This window comes from Vespula vulgaris, chromosome 8 (assembly GCF_905475345.1).
Source record: "Vespula vulgaris chromosome 8, iyVesVulg1.1, whole genome shotgun sequence".
NCBI classification, from domain to species: Eukaryota; Metazoa; Arthropoda; class Insecta; order Hymenoptera; family Vespidae; genus Vespula; species Vespula vulgaris.
In genome coordinates this window covers 5,561,301-5,580,192 of record NC_066593.1, presented here as the reverse complement: position 1 = coordinate 5,580,192, position 18,892 = coordinate 5,561,301, and the positions used below count along the sequence as shown (strand labels likewise).

At 35.5% G+C, this 18,892-nt stretch overlaps 1 protein-coding gene across 5 annotated transcripts in view; it reads right to left on the bottom strand.

Moving 5' to 3' along the window:
* Positions 1-227: 227 nt before the first annotated feature.
* LOC127065963 (homeotic protein empty spiracles-like) overlaps positions 228-18,892 on the bottom strand; it is a 39,106-nt gene continuing 20,441 nt past the window's right edge. The window contains exons 4-5 of one of the 5 annotated variants that reach the window (XM_050999044.1): positions 14,417-14,589; positions 228-2,380 (exon numbers count right to left, since the gene is read on the bottom strand). In XM_050999044.1, coding sequence (XP_050855001.1) covers positions 2,084-2,380; positions 14,417-14,589 — 470 coding nt within the window. In that variant the 3' untranslated portion in view covers positions 228-2,083. Of the gene's footprint in view, positions 2,381-13,690; positions 14,252-14,416; positions 14,590-18,892 lie in introns of those variants that run through there. The other 4 variants (XM_050999047.1, XM_050999046.1, XM_050999048.1 and 1 more) reach the window with 4 other exon arrangements.

Genomic DNA, 18,892 nt, shown 5'->3' with positions numbered 1-18,892 from the left:
TATATTACAATTCCGTTCTACTACCATTTTAACTTTCTCATCGATATTCTTAATAAATCGAGAGAACGTATCGTAACTCTGTTAGATTTATCGGGCGATCAATCGCATTGGCACGATTTTCAAAAGTTTTACGTCATCCTAAGATACGAATAGCAACGAATATACGTAGATACGTTATAAATAGAAATTTCATTCTTATCTTACTCGGGAGAAATAAAACGACAATATATCGTTATCGTTGATTGCGTCGATATAATTTATTTCGCTATATCGTTAAAGCACGAACTGAATCTTCGGGACGATCGTACAATTCTATGTCTTCGTACGACAAATAAAATCACAATTTCTTATTTACAAGATTATTTACATTTAGTATGGGACATATTTTACTACACGACCTTCGGCGAAAAGCGAATTATTCTTTACTTTTTGTTTTTCCTTTTTTTTTCGACGAAAAGCAAAAGATTCGTTTATATCTCTCTTTTTTCTACTTTTGTTTATTTCTTTTTTCTTTGTGTCTTATCAAAAGGACGAAAAGAACGAATCTGCGTTTGAAAAGAATATTTCGACTATTTACATTCGAATTGTCATTGAGATCAGAACTTCCAATCTTTTTCTCTCTCTCTCTCTCTCTCTCTCTCTCTCTTTCTATCTCATTCTATCTCTATCTCTCTTTTTCTTTTTTTGTATTATTTAAAATAAAAAACTGGCACGAGTTCGCTAATCTTCGCGCTACAAGATTCTTCATTAATTTTAACTAAAGCAATCCAACGTAACGAAAAACTTTAGCCGAGAGTCGTGATGCAAAATATAGTTTTATAAGTATCGTCCATAATAATTTAAATCGCCGGTATATTTTCGATACATCGATTGACGAAAGGAATACTGCTCGTTCGTAGAACAACGACCTAAGATACGACTTTTTGAATACGTCTTGTGTGTGTGTGTTTTTTTTTTTAGTTTACACTGTGTCTCTCTCTCTCTCTCTCTCTCTCTCTCTCTCCCTCTCTCTCTCTTTCTCTTTCTCTCTTCTTAAGTATTACGACGTTTGGCACTAGCTTTATCGTTCTTGTATTCGTCTATATACACGTAATTTCGATCGATCGGACGAGATCGATCGTTATCGAAAAATCGTCTTTTACACCTTTCTATTTACACACACTTGCGACGTCTCGTCTCGTCTTGTCTCGTCCCGTCTCGTCTCGTCTCGTCTTTATGGCGCATTAATTATGGCAAGACGACTGTGGGCTGCTGATGATCGAAGAAATTTAATCATCATGACATTAACATGATCATTATGAAAATATAATCCGTATATTAGAAAATTTTTAACTTACGGAAATTTTCTTTTTTTCCTACTTCTGAATCCTCAGTCTAACGTGTTTGAAAGAAAATGTTCTTGAGACAAAAAAAAAAAAAGAAACAAGGAAAGAAAACAAAAAAAGAAAAGAGTACGACTGAATCGAAAAATAGGATGAACGATCACGAGAAAATCGATCTCGATCCTCACGATTACTCCGCAGCAGCCCTTAGAGAGGTTTCTCAACGGACAAAAGATGTTCGATCTCTTGTGATTCCCTCGAGCGTTCGTCCAGTCCGTTTCTTCCGGCGACGGAAGTATCTCCATTTAACCTCGGCGGCCATCGCGAACAATACCTCCATTAGTCGACTTCCGACCCGGCCCGATTTCAACCCTCTTCTCTTTTAGCGTTTCTCGTTTTCTTCCATCTCGCGAGAAGTCGCGTGTCTTTCTAATCCTCTACATAGTACGACCATAAACATCCAATCTTCTTTTACTGCTTCTTCTTCTTCTTCTTCTTCTTCTTCTTCTTCTTCTTCTTCTTCTTCTTCTTCTTCTTCTTCTTCTTCTTAACAAAGATCCTCAAATTCGATTAATCGATTCGTCAAGATATCATGATAATCTTTGACCCGTTATCATTCTTTAATAAGACGAACGAACAGCCATATTCTTCTTCATGAAGAATTCGTTCTCAAGGAAATTCCTCAAGGACGTTCAAATACGTCGTATTTTCTAGCAGAACATAGTACTCCTGGAAACTTAGTCCAGGCAGAGAACGTCTAGCTACGCTTCAGAATCGCTCGAACACTCCTCAGCCTCGGGATCGATCTGTTCCTCTTCCTCTTCATCTTCGTGATGATAATCACCCGTCTCTTGTTGCCATTTGCTCACGTGATGGGTGTTTTTATTATTACCATTGCTATTTGCATTACCACCACCACCACCACCACCACCACCACCACCACCACCACCACCACCACCTCCACCCCCACCACCGCCCGATTGCTGTTGCGCCTTTGCTTCCTCCTCTTGCTGCATTCTCTTATGTTTCGTTCGTCGATTTTGGAACCATACCTTCACCTGAAACCAAGAGGATAATGATTTTATTCAATTAATTTTGTTCAGTTGAAATCATCTCTTTTAATAATAATTTGTTAAAAAGAATCAAAGTTTTTTCCAAGCGACTATATACCCTATATTTATTGTTTTATTAATTAATTTACAAGCTGATTACAAAAAAAAATATGTGAAGAAAACAAAAAGTGTTAAAATTTTGTTTGGTGGTAAACGTTCATCGAGTTATCAGAGGCTTCAAAAAATATCCTAGGATGAGTAAACTTCATTAACTTTCAAGTGAAATCATTTTAATCATTAGGTGTTAAGAAATTACTTCTTTCTACGTTATATACAATCGCTTCATATTACTTCTCTGTAGATTCATTAAAACTTTTCTCATCAATTATTAATTATCAGTTTTAAAATATACAGATATCTCTCTATTTAGAATGACTTAACTCATTATGTTTACTGAACGATATTATCAGTTAGTTCATTCATATTTTATTTACATATACATTTTTAATGTTCAATAATTTGTATTCGATACGAATAGCAAGATTAGTTTGTACAAACTTATATACAGATATCTAACTTGTTCTTTTTTCTTTATCTTTCACACGTTCGATCGCGTACTTTACTAAAAAACTAGTCTTGTTTAGATCGATTCAAAATCAAACAAAGAATAACAACTATTGTAGAGGAGAAACTATTGAAGAAGTTAAAAAAAAAATAAGTATCTACCGTACGAGTTAAATGACTGAATAAAGTCAGTTCTAAATCATAGTATCCTAATGTAAGAATTGACACGTATCTCCTCAAATATTAAATGTTTCTAATTAAAATAAATAAAAACGCAAATATATAATTTGTTTGTGGCATTTTCCTGTATAAACAAGTGACCACCCTCATCCCTTCATTTTTTCACTCCACGAACTCGTTAATTAATTGCTTATTTCTTAATTCTAACTTCTTAATTAGTTTTTGAAGAAACCAAGAATCCGTTCGACGAAAAGAAAATGGCAGAGGGGAATATTTCCTTTCAGTTTTCTAATATTAAACGCCCTCTAAATTTGTCGACCCCATACTAAAACAACCTAACATATACTATACCCTAATTTTCATGAATTCACTCGGACGCAATTCCGTGTGTAAATTTCCAGCATATCCCTTTACACCCTAGCTACCCTATCATTCGACCGTCGTTACACCGACGGATAGTCGGTTCAGTCAACGATACAGACGATCAAGCTCATTGGACCAATCCGCTTGAAAAGGAGACATGAAACTTCCACCCTCGGGATCGTAGCCCCGTGGTTTGGCAAATTAAGTGGCAACTAGTTATGGAACCAACCCCTATTCCTCTTAGTAGGGACGAGTCGATGTATCAAACAGCCACCCCTAAACGCAGTTATCCGGTTACAATAGCTCGTGTGCTTTGCTGACACGAAACCCCTTCGATCGTCGAACTAGAGAGGGATAGGGAGAGAGAGAGAGAGAGAGAGAGAGTAAAAAAGAAAGTAAAAGAAGGGATAACTTTCGTACACATGCTCCCTTTATGGAACGAGAAAGGCAGAGGACACTATTGTCCTTGAATTGACTGCACCATCGTCGTATTTCATGGCGAGAGAAAGGGCTGCAGATAGAGTGCCATTTTGAAGTTATCAAGCTGGAAAATCGACATTGTACTCGAGTTCCAAGAGGAGAAAAAGAATGACGAAAGAGAGAGAAAGAAAGAGAACGGGAGACAGAGTGAATGGTCGACCGGATCTCGTCCCACGTCTAACGCAACGTAGTTTTGACGAGACCCAGATTAGACTCAGCATTTAGGATCAAAATCAGAATGGTATATGAACGGAAATCTGTCTCGTGGAATCTAACTGTTTACAAAATATTTCCGATCTTGTTTACCAGTAAATATTACATTACGATTCTATTCGTCAAAGAAAGAAAAGAAAAATCTACGATCGTCCAACAAAAACAAAGATATTCGATGTATCAAAGTGCAATGAAATAATTGCGACTTTTACTGTGTCTCCGATGTCACATAAGTTTCAAATAAAATTCGTTAAAATTGTGAAATCGGAGAATCGTTGAGGTCGGACGATTCAGCAATGTCCGAAAGCAGCACTCACCGAATCACAAGTTTTATGCCCGTAGGGAGACTCTTTGGGGTCGTGGCACTTAACGGGTGATTAAGAGGGCAAATAGAGAGCAACCCCTTCTAGCGAGCACGATGTAGTTTTCCTTCTCTCCCTCTCTCTCTCTCTCTCTCTCTCTCTTTCTCACTCACTCAAGCTTCCTCTTTCCTTTTCGTAGCCATTCCCTTTGGAAGCGTCGTTCCAAGCTTAATCGAGTTACCCCTATCGCATGTTCCTTCCCTCTTTCTCTCTCTTTCTGTCCCTCTCATTTGCTCTTTCTCCGTTGGTTACCATGGCAACGAACGTGGAACTGCGATCCGATTGGTAGATCTCTCACGCACGCGAATACTACGAGCATCCCCTTCCACAAAGTCCCGGACCATCTCCCAGAATGTAGACAACTTCACTCCCCTCTCTCCACCCGTTCTTCCCCTAACTTCCTAAAGTACTCACCCCACCCCATTGGATTTCGGATTTACGCTTAGTTTCAACCCCAACCCTCTCATCCCTTCCTGATCCTCTCTTTATACCTACTTCTTTCCATCGACTTCCTCAGATTCCATCAATTTTAACAACGTTCTAACTACTCTAATACCATCTATCAGGAATATAAAGTGACTTGGAAAAAGTAATCGTAAGAATCTTTAAAAGTCTTTCTTTGAAAACGAACAACGTGAGCTAACCCCGATATTTGTATTTCATTTATATTATTTTAACACGAACAAAATATAATATTTCGATCGATGTAATTGTCACTAATTCGTTTCGATTAATTTTCTATCGAAATAAGAATTTTTTAAAAAGAGACTACTTAAAAAGGAAACTTGACTGATAATCAAATGACTCCTATATAAATCATCCCTAAAAACTCGGCTAAACACGAAAGGAACTTTCGTATAAAAAATATCCTTCCTGTTAAATAAACACGCTCTAAACAGATTCAAAATACGAATAACAAGAAATTATGCTAAAGGAAAAGAAAAGAGAAAAGAAAAAGATCTATCTGCACGCACCTGTGCGCAACTAAAATGCAACAATGTAGTAGAAGAATAAGAAGAAGTTAAAAAAGAATAAGAAGAAAAATAAGAAGAAGAAAAAGAAGAAGAAGAAGAAGAAGACGAAGGGACTATTAAAAGAAGAAGAAGAAGAAGAAGAAGAGTTCGTACTACGTTTGTCTGTCTGTCGGTGTATGTGTATATATATGTTTTTAGAAAGGCGCGTACGACTGTCACTGGCGATGTGACTCGCATATAAGGTGTTCACCTGTCACTTAGGCGCGTTCCAGAAACAGCCTCAATTACGTGGCTCCGCGCAAACTCACCGAGGAAGGTAGGTAAGCTCTCTCGGTGCTTAAGCCCGGCTGTTACCCTGTTCAACTAAAAGTCCGAGGTAACGCCGGTTAACTTGCCTGGTCTCTCTCTCTCTCTCTCTCTCTCTCTCCCTCTCTCTTTTTCTCTCTCTCTCTCTTTCTCTATGTAACGTAGCTACGTACTCGTTATCTCGTCCGAACGATCGACAGACACACAGTGCGCGTGAGCGCTTCCAACTCGCAATCTTGCGAGCCCAGATAGATAGCCGACGTCCTTTCAGCCTCCTCTGCAACCTCCACATGCGCAGGACTAAAACTTTTCTTCTTCTTCTTCTACTTCTTCTTCTTCTTCTTCTTCTTCTTCGCCTTTGCCTTCGTCTTCGTCCTCTTCTACTTCTTTTTTTTTTTTTACTTTTTATTTCTTCCTTTTTTCATCTCTTATTTCTCTGTCTTTTTCCTTCAACCGACTTTAATTTCGATCTTGGCCGATCGACGGAGATGGTATTGCCTGTAATTGGTTCCGTATCGATGAATGATACCCTCTTTAAGATGCCACGCCGCTCGAACGATCTTTTCACTGATCTCTTGGAAAATGGTACACTCTGGTACCGACGATCTTCGATGAATCTTCCTGAATTCCGTTGTATCGATGTTAGAGTTACGCTTTCGAGAGAGTATCCTTTCGTGTGATCATTGTCCTTTTACATGGATATTGGTCGGTATTAATTATCGCCGAAAGAAAATAGTTACGTTTTGTTCGTAACCCTTTTTGTAACTCTCTAATTGTTAGTTGATCTTATTTAATTGTTACTCGAGATTATAAATAGGATTCGGTTCAAAAAATAAGAGAAACATGGTACCTGTTAAAAAAGTGCAGTTTCTTAAATTGTAATTTGTTGAAAAAATTGTTTAGAAATTTTTTTGAATTTCTTATTTGTATATTTAATAATTGTATTTGTTGATATGCATCGATCAAGTGTAAGAGAGATATATAGATGATGTAAATAGATTTAACAAAAAATTTCCTCATTTATATGCTCTTTTTATAGAGTCATTCAAACTAATACGTAAGTAGTTATACCATAAGTATTATACATGATATTACACGTAATACTTATACATATATCTATACCTATAATATTTCTATAATAACTAATAATGAGATCAAGCTAAATTTATATATATATATATATAATTAATGTAATATAATATAATAAATGTAATAAATATTAATAGAATAAATGTAATATAATAATTACAGTAATAGTATAGAAATTAAATAGAATGTTAAAATACATTAAAGTATTTCGCGATTAACAAACAAATGTATATACTTATATATTATATTTATAAAAACTTCTGATTTTCCTAAATAAAGTCTCTAAATTTTTATGTTACATTTCAACAAATTAAAAAAGAAATCAGAAAATTTTTCGAATAAAATCCAAAACTTGAACAGATACGAACAAAGTTATCTCGATTTCTGAGTTATCCTTAATCGTTCCAAGCCTATATCCTTTTCCATCTCCGTCACTCTTTTTTCTATTTCGAAATGGCACGCGTAAGCGAGAATAATGAAAGCGTGCTCGTGCTTCAGGATATCACTTTGGTATGCATGGATAATGAAGAGCTCAATTAATCCGGATTATTAATTGATATTCTAATTACGCGACACGACGAGCACGTCCGCTGATCAGAAACGCGTTGCAAACATTTTCAAGGTTAACGCGAATGGATAACGAGAGACGGACTTTGCATTGCATTTCTCTCTGTTTCTCTCTCTCTTTCTCTCTCTCTCTCTCTTACTCGTTATCATCCTCTTTTGTTCGTGAAAATATTTCAATACTAATCGCTTACGTTATTTAACGCGTTCACTGTCAGAACAATTTTGCATAAATCAATATGTTCATCCGCTATCTTTCGCATAACTTTTTGTAAATATAAGATACAGGAAAATTCATTATCATATTTTTTATATTAAACTTTATACGTGTCTATTAAATATGTATATGTATATTTTTCAGAATTTGTAATTATATGTTCTATATTTAAGTAAATTTAAATAGACGCTTACGTAAAAGAAAAATTCATATATATTATATAAATATATACATTTATTTACTCCGGACAAAGTTAATTTATTTATATTTTTCGATCGATAATATAACAGTATCGTTTTAGGTAAACCAGAAAAGCACAAAATATTTTTTCAACATGATATTAACGACGAGAATATAATCATCCAATCTCGTCGAGAACTTATACGGCTGCTATCATCGTACTCGCTCGTTTCTGTAATAAGAACGGACACCTCCGGCCATACGCATAAAATGGGTATTTAACTTTTGCACGACTCGACGTTTATCTTCTTAAATCCTAGAGTTTCAACGGATAATTTAATACAAGAGAATCTGTAATGCCCGATTTCGCGATTCGAAACGACCAAAAGCAAAATCACCACTGCTAGAAAACCTTTCGTTGCTTAATTACATAGTTACATATCTATGTATTTACATACGAGCTAAGATATATTCTCCTGATGAGTCCTCTCCTTTTATTGCCACGAGAAATTGGATATTCGTTAATGGAAATTAATATTGCGCCAGCAACGTTCACGTACTCCGATGCCATGTAATAAATATATGTTAATAATAATAATAAATATATGTTAGTTGTTTTGTATTTATGTAGATATATATATATATATATATATATATATATATATATATATATTCGAGTTTATTTGAGACGAATTCCAATACCTTTTACGCGATAATTTTTCTTCTCGTTATTCGACGTTAAAATATTTGACTTTTAATTTGTTTCCATCGTTAGCCTTCTTTCCTTCTTTTAAAAAGTCGAAATGAACGTATGTATCTGTATATATATATAAATTTCGTAATTACATTATCTCTGTAAGATCACTTTGAAAAGTTGTTTCATCATCGTATTACCAAAACTTTATATATTTCGATTGATAAATCAACGTTCTTATAAAATCTATTACTAGAAGGTAACTTAATTGGCAAGCATGACATTTGACATTCTTTCTATAACAGACAAATTGATCTACTTACTATACGAGAAATGTCTACATTTCGAATATCTACCAATCGTAAAGTGATTTAGTTATATTTTTTTTTCAAAATTTATCTCGAAAACATTAGAATAAACACAGCTAAATATTTCAAAGAAAAACTTTTTTGAATTATTATACCGAATGTAATTATTATATAAGTCGTTATATAAAATATACGAACAGAAAGTTGAACCAATTGTTACACTAACAGAGTAAAAAGTATGCATCTGAAAAAATGACGATTAAAAAATTGAGAATAAAAATAACCGGAAGAAAATAATCTCGATAAGTTTCAATATACATACTTATTACTAATTTCTATCAAAATCATTAATGAACTTTTCCGATTAACGATTAATGATTCTTCGAAAACATTGAAACTAATTATGAAAAGATTAACCTCCAATCACTATTTTAAGTAATTTTGAACTTTCTTTCTCTCCCTCTTTCTCTTTTGCTTTCGTTGTATCGATTGAAACGTTGAAAGAAGGACGATCGCGGCATGCGTTAAACGAAATACCGACGAATAAACAAACGAGAAGAGATATTTTTTCGATCGATGTCTCTTTCGGCACGCACAGCCGAGCCAAACCCCGTCGAATAAAATCCGCAGCTGGACAGTGGCGACCAATCGCGTAGATTCGAGGCGGTCCAATAATCTCCCCTTCGGTTTCGACGATCACGCTCGAAACATTATTTTTTAATCCTCCGTGTGCGTAGTCGAGCCATCGTCGTCGTAGTCGTTGAGCTTCAACCCTCTTTCCTACCCCGTCAACCCTCCCGGCTAAATAAACTCGACGATATTATTTTTCAATCGCCGACAGCGTGCGTACACGTTGGGGTGGCTGGTCCTAAAACGACACGCTTCGATAAAATGACGCTTTTCGCGTTTTCTCTCTCTCTCTCTCTCTCTCTCTCTTTCCTTCTTTCTCTGCTACTCTCTCACTCTCTTTCACACATACACGTTTCTATCTCGCTTCTACTTTTCATGACGATCGACAGGACAGTATCATGTTTCGTTGATATATCTAGAAATAAACTAAACCGAACTACTGATATACTAGTTCTTTCCTAACGAAATATATATAAGTGTAAATATCTAGATACTTCTAGCTCCTATGATTTTCAGAGAATCAAATTCTAAGAAGATTAGTCGAAATGTTGATTGTTTGAATATCATTTTCATAATCAATTTTGAAGAATTGAATTCGAGTGACCAAAACTGTTCGCATAGGACGTCATCATTTTGTAAAATTTTTTGCCCTAAAAAAAAAGGAACAAAGAAAGAGGACAGGAATAGAGATCTTCGATTTTGTTAAAAGTGATGCTGTCGGAATGATGTAATGTCTTCTGTCATCATTCGTCAACAAAATATATATATATAAAAACAAACATGATCGTGAATAATTATTAACAAAGGTTGAAAAGGTATCACGAAGGTTCAACAATTGCTCGGTGTAAGCGCAAACTCGTAAAATTACCTAAAAGAAGAGAAAGTCGTGTAGGTATATGGGAAATCTTTTGAGTAGAGAGATCCCGGTTAATCTCGATTCATAAATATGCGTAGTCTCGTTCGTGAAAGACGATAAGGACGATGAACGTTACAATAATACGATATTAACGAGGAACTTGTAGCTAAGCGTAAAGCGAAAACGCTATTCGTGTTTGCGCGACGAAAGATCGACGGTGTGAGGAGTAAGACTTTAATGGGATTTTAAATTATCCGATTTTAATGTACCATTGTTCGCTTCCACAAACGAGACTCTTAAGCACACGCGAGAGAGAAATACAGGTGATAACCTTCCTCGGGATATCGCGAATTTAATTTCACTTTAATACTTACCACTGTGCGATAAGAAAACTCTCCCGTTCGTTCTCCTCTCATTACGATCGTTGCGTTTGCAAACGATCTTCCTTACGATCGAACGATCGTTTTACTCGATGTCCGAGAAAATTGCTTGCGATTAGTACCGAAGAGAAGAAAGGTTTTAATACATTGCTAGAGAAAATATTATGTACTTGTCGCAAAAAAGATAGAGAAAAAGAAAATTCTTTAATGGATCCGTAAAGAAGAGAACCAAAAAAAAAACGAAGAAAAAAAAGAGAAAAAAATTAAGAAATAAAAATTACTTTTTTCTCGTTTTTTTTTTTTTCTCTCAAAGTAAACTTCCGTTCGTAACGACAACGCTCGAGTGATTGGTACGCTCGGTACCGTTCTCTTCTCCGAAGTACACGATTTCCATCGACTCTTCCGTGAGAGAAAAAGAAAGGAAGGAAGAAAGAAAGAAAGAGAAAGAGAGAGAAAGAGAGAGAGAAAAAGAGAGGCGATATCGTAGCTCTCCCGACATGGCACTATTTTATTCTCGGCCAATCGCGCTAGACTTTTTCTCCGTGCGTATTACGTTGCCGTGGACGGTAATGGAAAGAAGTTTGCATATTATGCAGGCCGCGTACGGATTCTCTATGCATAATGAGCCGTGACGTCGCTGGACTAAAAATAAAGCATTCGCGAGTAAGGCTCGTCGGTCATCCGATGACTGTTGCGGCGTTGCCAATTTACTAAATAAATTCATATATCCGGAATAAATTTGTAAAGTTTTTGAAAACAAAAAAAAACAAAAAAGAATAAAAGAACAGAAGCAGTAGAAAAAAATAGAAAAAAAAAACATGAAGCGAAGTAACCGAGAACGATCTTCGGAAGATCGCTAGCAAGAAATGAGCGGCTTTTAGAAATTGTTTCCTCGCATTTTATTACATTCGATTTTACTTCCGCGCTCGGAAACGATTATGTTTCTTAATTGTCATAAAATTAAAGTTATCGTATTATGGAGGAAAATGGTGAAGGTAAAAAAAAAAGGAAAGGAAAAGTAAATTAATAAATAAATGTACGAACGGGTATTTAAACGAAACATTTTTTGGCTCGACGAAGGAATACCGTAAAATATATTGAACCTTCGTGTTTTAGCATATAGCCTGCGATCTCGTACGAGAGAAAGAAAATGAAAAAGAGACAAAAAGAGAGAGAAAAGAGAAAGAGAGAGACAGACAGAGAGAGAGAGAGAGAGAGAGAGAGAGAGAGGAACGAGTGATTAGATCGTAAGCCGTGCGTTTGGTCAGCTAAATTATTCGGCTTAATGGAGAGGTCCATTAATAATTTATATTCCGCGTACGTAAATAAGACCGCAAGTTTCCTCGCGAGAGCGTATTACTCTATAAGTGGCGGAACACCGACAACCGTAATGACTCGTTGCCCTATTCGAGACTGATAAATCATTAGAATTAACTCTATCGATCGGCTCGCATATAATTAACGTCATTATTCCTGTAATATTCCCGATATCCCGCATTAAATTACCTATAAATCCTCGTAGCTCATAGTTTTACCATCGTTATATCTTATTTTTTCTTTCCCCAAGTTGCTCCTTTTTTTCTCCCTCCGATTTGATAATTCGAACTGGACTTGTCGTTACAGCTTCCGTCGCTGTATGATACCTATCGTAAAATCGTATACTTTTTTAAACAAGACTCTCCATCCAACGACAGCTTTCACATTTCTTCGTACTTATATAGTACCTACCGTAGTATCCTTTAAAATCTGAAACCACACCTTGTAAGATCGAAGATCGCTATTAATCGGATTATCTAACTGTCTCGATCATTGACTTTCCCGTTTCTTATTATAATTACAAATCACCTTCACACTCTCTCGTATTATCATCCATTACAATATATTATCTCGTCACGTATTACGACATAACACGGACATAGCTATCTATTTATCTATATATCTATCTATCTATCTATCTATCTATCTATCTATCTATCTATCTAATACCTACTTCGGAAGCTAATCGAGATGGAAGACCGTAAATATCAATAAAGAAACGTTACATACGATGTAGAAATTCTCTCGAAGGATAATCATGAATTCCTTTGTTTGCTAGAGCTCTCTCGGTAGTCAAGAAGTAGTAGCCAAGGGTAGCGCGATACTTTACGAGCGAATTTACGTGAAAGAAACGACGGCCAACAGCAACGTTGTCTTCTTCGATCCGGAAGGCAATCAGCAACGTACGTACGTACATATATACTACGTACTTGGAGCGGCACGCAATTAGCAGTCACATTATATCCGGAGGCTCTTACAGAGCCCTCTCCGAACACGCAGAGAAACGGAACGTTTCACCCTAGTTAAGATTCATAAGAAAGACGCGCGTTACACGCGACCCGGTGCTCCTCATTAGAGCGCTAATTACGTACGATTAGCCCAGCAATTACCTGGGAATACATTATGACCGCGAATCAACTCGCCGAATCGCGATCACGTAGGCGCTTTTGCCGTATGCGAACTACATCGAGTCTCGTTTCTTCTCTCGCAAGAGTTCTTTACAGATAAGAGGAACGTGATCGTACGACTTCACTCGAATTAACAATCTGTTTGAATCCCTGATCGAAAAAAATGTTCTTTCCCTAGCCCTACCTAATTAGATCGAGTTGATTAATTGTTAATTGTGAAAAAAATTATACGAGGAAAAGTTCATTCGTTCATTTCCCTTGAATATTCAACAAATTCAAGAACAACATTGAAACTACATTATATAAATATGCACGACTTGTTTGTCACCCGTGTTATGTACTCTCTTTTTTTGCTTAAATTCATTAGAAAATATCGAGTAAATACTCTTATGTTTTTTCCTATATTTATCTGTATTCCCACAAGTATCTATCTGCGACATAAAATAGTCATTATCGTACGATTATATCCATTGCATTAATTCTAGAAACATAAAAAAAAAATTCCATCGAAATAAAAATGGTGAATACTTTTATTAATACTTTTACTACAAAAACAAAATTTAAGTTAGTAAAACGAGGGTTAGAAAGAGAGAAAGAGAGAGAGAGAGAGAGAGAGAGACAGACAGAGAGAGCTTGTTTCCACGATGCGTACGAGTTCCTTCCAAAATGGCGTCGACGCTGAGCGCTCCCCGGCTTAATTCACTATCTCGCCACCTTTCTCCTTCCCCTTCCAACCCCCTCCTACTTTTCTCTTTCTCCCTCTCGTTCTTTCTCTCCTTTATATCTATCTCTTTCTTTATAAGACTCCCCACCCCTTGTTTCGGGGGAGCGTTACGCCCATAGAATACGAAAAGCATGACTCTCGCGCCCTTTCGACGACTCTCCACAACGTGTTTTCTTTGGACGATCCGTTCGTTCTCCCCTCGAACACTACCACCATTCAACTCTTCGCGAATTTGCACATCCATTGGCCTTGTTAAGCGAACTCGATATCTCTTCTCTTTCTTTTTCCGCTTTCTCCTACTTTAAATTGTCGAATGAAACATCTCTAACGATCAATTTTGTTATTCTTCCTTTCAAAAATATGCCATAATTAGTTCGAACTCAATGAAGTATTTGATTACAATATTAACGATGATCGATCATCAATCGAATACGATCGTTACTAGAGATAAACGTTCAAAAAACATTTCTCGAACTTTGTCTTATCTCATATCAATCAATTTTCTCTTCCTTACCTGTGTTTCAGTTAACGATAGCGCCTGCGCTAGCTGCTTCCTTTCCGCCCCGACAACATAATGATTTTTCTCGAAGGCGTGTTCCAGCTTTAACAGTTGACTCGGACTAAACGCAGTCCTTATTCTTTTCGGTTTCCTGAAGGGTTGCAGAAGGAAGCCAGGTATGTCGGGACCTAATGAAGATAAAAAGATCGTTATCTTTGTATCAACAATGATTTGTTTTCTCTAACAAATCGAACCAGGAAAATGTAAGAATAATAATGAGAAAGATAATAATAATAATAATAATAATAATAATAATAATAATAATAATAATAATAATAATAATAATAATAATAAAAATGAACGATCATGTGCGTCAATTATTTAATTAATCAATGCACTAAAATACAATAGACGCAAAAACGAACGTATTACGAATGAAACTTAGTCTATAATTATACACCTCCGTGAAAAACACAAATATGTATCTATTATTCTTACATTGACTGATAACTCAGACTGATAACTCGAATAAAAAATAAGAAAAATATGCAAATACGCAATGTTACGATATTAATGAATCTTAAATGTGAATGAAATAAAGATTTTCAAACGATCTTGAATTTTATAACTCAACGATTTACAATGCAGATTAAGTAAATAGATAAAAAAAAAATAACACGTGTGACTATTATATATATGAATGAAAATTGATTAGAGCTCGTATAAGGAGTATCTGATAAAGAAAAAGAAGAAAAAACAATCGATAAATCAATCTAACGTTTCCATAAGTCACAATATTTAATAAAAATAATTTTGAAAAAATGTAATTTTTATAAACTTTCTCGTTCTACGATCTTTATCTATCTACGTTGGTTACCGCCAAAAATAATGATCACAGAGTGATTAATTAACGCTATACAAAAGAGACTATAATTATATCGCGATAATACGTAAGAAAAGATATAGCCAGTGCCGCAGACACGTGCACGATAGGAGGGTTGTTCAGTAGATAATTTACATTCTTAATTAACATTGGACTACGCTTGGTAACAGCAATAACTACTTATGTTAGTGATATTATTATACAGTCTATAGAAGAGTTACAGACTAATGAATTTGAGAAACTTTTTAAAACGAATATAAATGTTATTATTTATCAATCATCTGAATAATTAAAAATAAATGTCACCAGGTAATAAATATACTCAGCTGATTTTTTAAGAAAGAGAAAGAGAAACAAAGATTGATTAATTAATTAGTAATCGTTGTCATCATCGATTCTATTCTCGTTAGTAGTAGCTACCCCCACTTTCCTTCCTCATCTTTCTCTCGTCACCTCGACGTAAGTCACGAAACGCGAGCGTGCTTGGCCACGCATAATCCTACGTATGTAAGTAGCTACATAATACAACCTAACTCATATAGTTAGTATACCTATAGTAGTATAGAGGAGTACCTACTAGGAACTCGCTCAGGTAATTGAGTATTCCACCTCGAAAGAGCCATGTCGATCGTCCGATACCCACGTCTGCCGGAAGTAGCCCGAGATACTTTACCGGAAAAGCTGCACGATAAATCGCTACACCTTCTCTCGTTGCTTCGACCCGTAGCTAGGTATATACTCGACATACGGCTCTAAATGTATAGGTACATAAAATGTGAGACCAGACCGTCCACCCTTAGATCGATCGAAAACCATATATGCATATCCTATCGAAGAAGTTTTACGAGAAATATTCGTTCGATGATGTTCTCCAAGATCCAAGTCCTTCTTCCGTTTGCTATTCGTTATCTTTGAACGTTCTAATTACGTACTTGGTCTACTGATTTATATTTCGATTGATACTATTCGTAGAATTGTTTTCTATAGAAATACTTAACTACTATTTCGATTATTCCAATAAATGTATCTACGAATATTCGAATTGTTAGGGACTTTTACATATTCATCTTTATCGGATATCGATCCGACGAAACTTGATAAGATTTATATAAGATTATCCAAGTACCTGTATTATATATCCTTTCCTTGCTCAGTTGACATTCGAGACATTCGTGATTTGTGAAAGAAACGCTCAGATAATTCTTCTACTATCCGACACTTAGAAAACAACCCTTGTTCAAACAACACTTAATATATATTATTTGTTGTTCTCGACTTGATCGCTTCATACGGATTAATCGATCATTTACGTGTACGGAACAGTCGTTATTCTGATCGTAGACATTCATTATACAAACTATTTGCCCTAGTAAGCATGAAGAACGCTCCGGACATGGCATCTGTATTTTTAATTCACGTATCGCCAATCAAACTGGTCTAGACACGACCGTAAGACTATGTAAGTACAATACTTATATACATTCAGTTTGCCTCTTCGCTATCAAATGAGTATTAATCATGTTGCTTCCATTTATCTTTCCCAAGTAAAATACAAGACTTTTTAATAATAATCTATTTTAACCGAGAATGTAATATAATCATTACTAAATATAGAATATAGAATATTTTCAATAGATATCTATCGGAACATATATACTTATATACGTATCTTACTTCTGTACAAAAGTATCTTACTAGTCTCATCAACCTCGTTCTCTTCGTATCTTTTTATTAAACAGGGACATTTCTGATTTACTTGGTCTACCTTAACGGAAACAATATCTACCAAAGCACGCTATTAACGCGTTCAAAGATACGTACGATCGATCGATGCACGATGACATGCTAATTCATATTATGCAAGCACAATGTAGACGCGCAGGCATTCGACGTGCTAACCGATAGTAATGCAACCAACTTGGCATAACGTAATCGAGCCGTATCACCTTTTACCGGAGAAAATTCTACGGAGAAGTTGTACTTACGTACATACAGTTTGCGAGTAACTCATTTGCTCGAAATGACAAAGTTGTAAAACAAGATATTATATATTTTAACTTAAGTAGTTGTGACTTTTGCAAAATTTTAATTATTCATTATTCACTTGTGGACATATATATATATACATATATTTAAATAAATATCAGATGTATATAAATGTACAAATAAATGTAATACAATCATACATACATACATACATACATACATACATATATACATATATATATATATATATATATTAGAAATTGTTTATGTATATATTCATCCTACATCTCTTATAATTCTGAAAAGATTCGTTTGAATTATATTCACGTGAAATTAGAATTTAACATGAAATCGTGCCTATAGTAAAGAAATAAAAAATTCCTGTCGACGATAAAATAGACATCTCTATTCGAAAATCGCTTACTGCACGTGCTGGATCCGACAGATAATGTATATTAGATGCAGCAGACTTGCCGTTAATTGCACGCAAATACGATTCTCAATGCAAGACATCTGCCATGCTGATGATAAATGTCACGAAACAATCGCAATTATACGACTAATGAGACGCTGACAATTAAAAAACGATCGTACAAAAGTACGAGTTACAAAGTTACAAACTGTTCGCAAGAGACAACGTTATAGAAACGTCACAAGAACATTCACGATTAATCGATCAACGACTCGGGTTATCATTTGAATATTCAGAAAACTTTAATTCGATGTTACTCGTATCGACACAGTTGAATCAATCCATATAAACGAAGAACTGAACTATACTTCTCAGTTTTCTGAAATATACTTATTACATTAACTATATCAAATGATATTAAATTAAATGTTAAATATATCAATCGTTAAAGTACGAAATCTCAAAAGAAAAAACACTATAAAAATCATATATAAAAATAATATAAAAATAATATATAAAATAAAAAAAAAAAGAGATAGAGAATTCTTTCAGATTGTTGGAATGGTTCGTAGATGAAGAAGGATCAAGATGGGTGAAAGAAGGGATGCAACATGATTCTCTCGATCTTCTCGCGAAAGATTGAAGCGATATCGACCGTTGAATCTTTCTTTCTCTCTCTCTCTTTCTCTTTTTCTTTCTCTTCTTGTCTCACTCGTTTCTCTATGCTGATCTCCTAGACATTGCCTAGGGCTCGTTCATCCCGTTCGACGTAAGAAAAGACGAAGGAGAGAAGAAGAAGAAGAAGAAGAAGAAGAAGAAGAAGAAGAGAGAGAGAGAGAGAAGTAAAGGAAGAGAAAATCAGAAGGAGAGAAAGAGAGAAAGAAAAAAGTTTCCAAGGCTATAATTACATCGAGCTTGCGTTGCGGCATCGCAGCTGAGACGCCCTGAGCGACTCGAAATTACTCAAAAATAAGACTAAATGGTAAACGTATCAAATTATACTCCTCTCCTACCCTCCTCCTCCTCCTCCTCCTCCTCCTTCTCCTCTCTCTCTCTCTCTCTCTCTCCCTCTCTCTATCTATCTATCTCTCTTCACTCTCGGCATCCTTGGCTCCTGCGCCTCGCGCCTCTCGCATTCTACCGGCGATTTCTTTAGCATGGAAAAAGGAAGAAACCTATACATTGCCTGTTCTGCGGACCTAATGTGTTT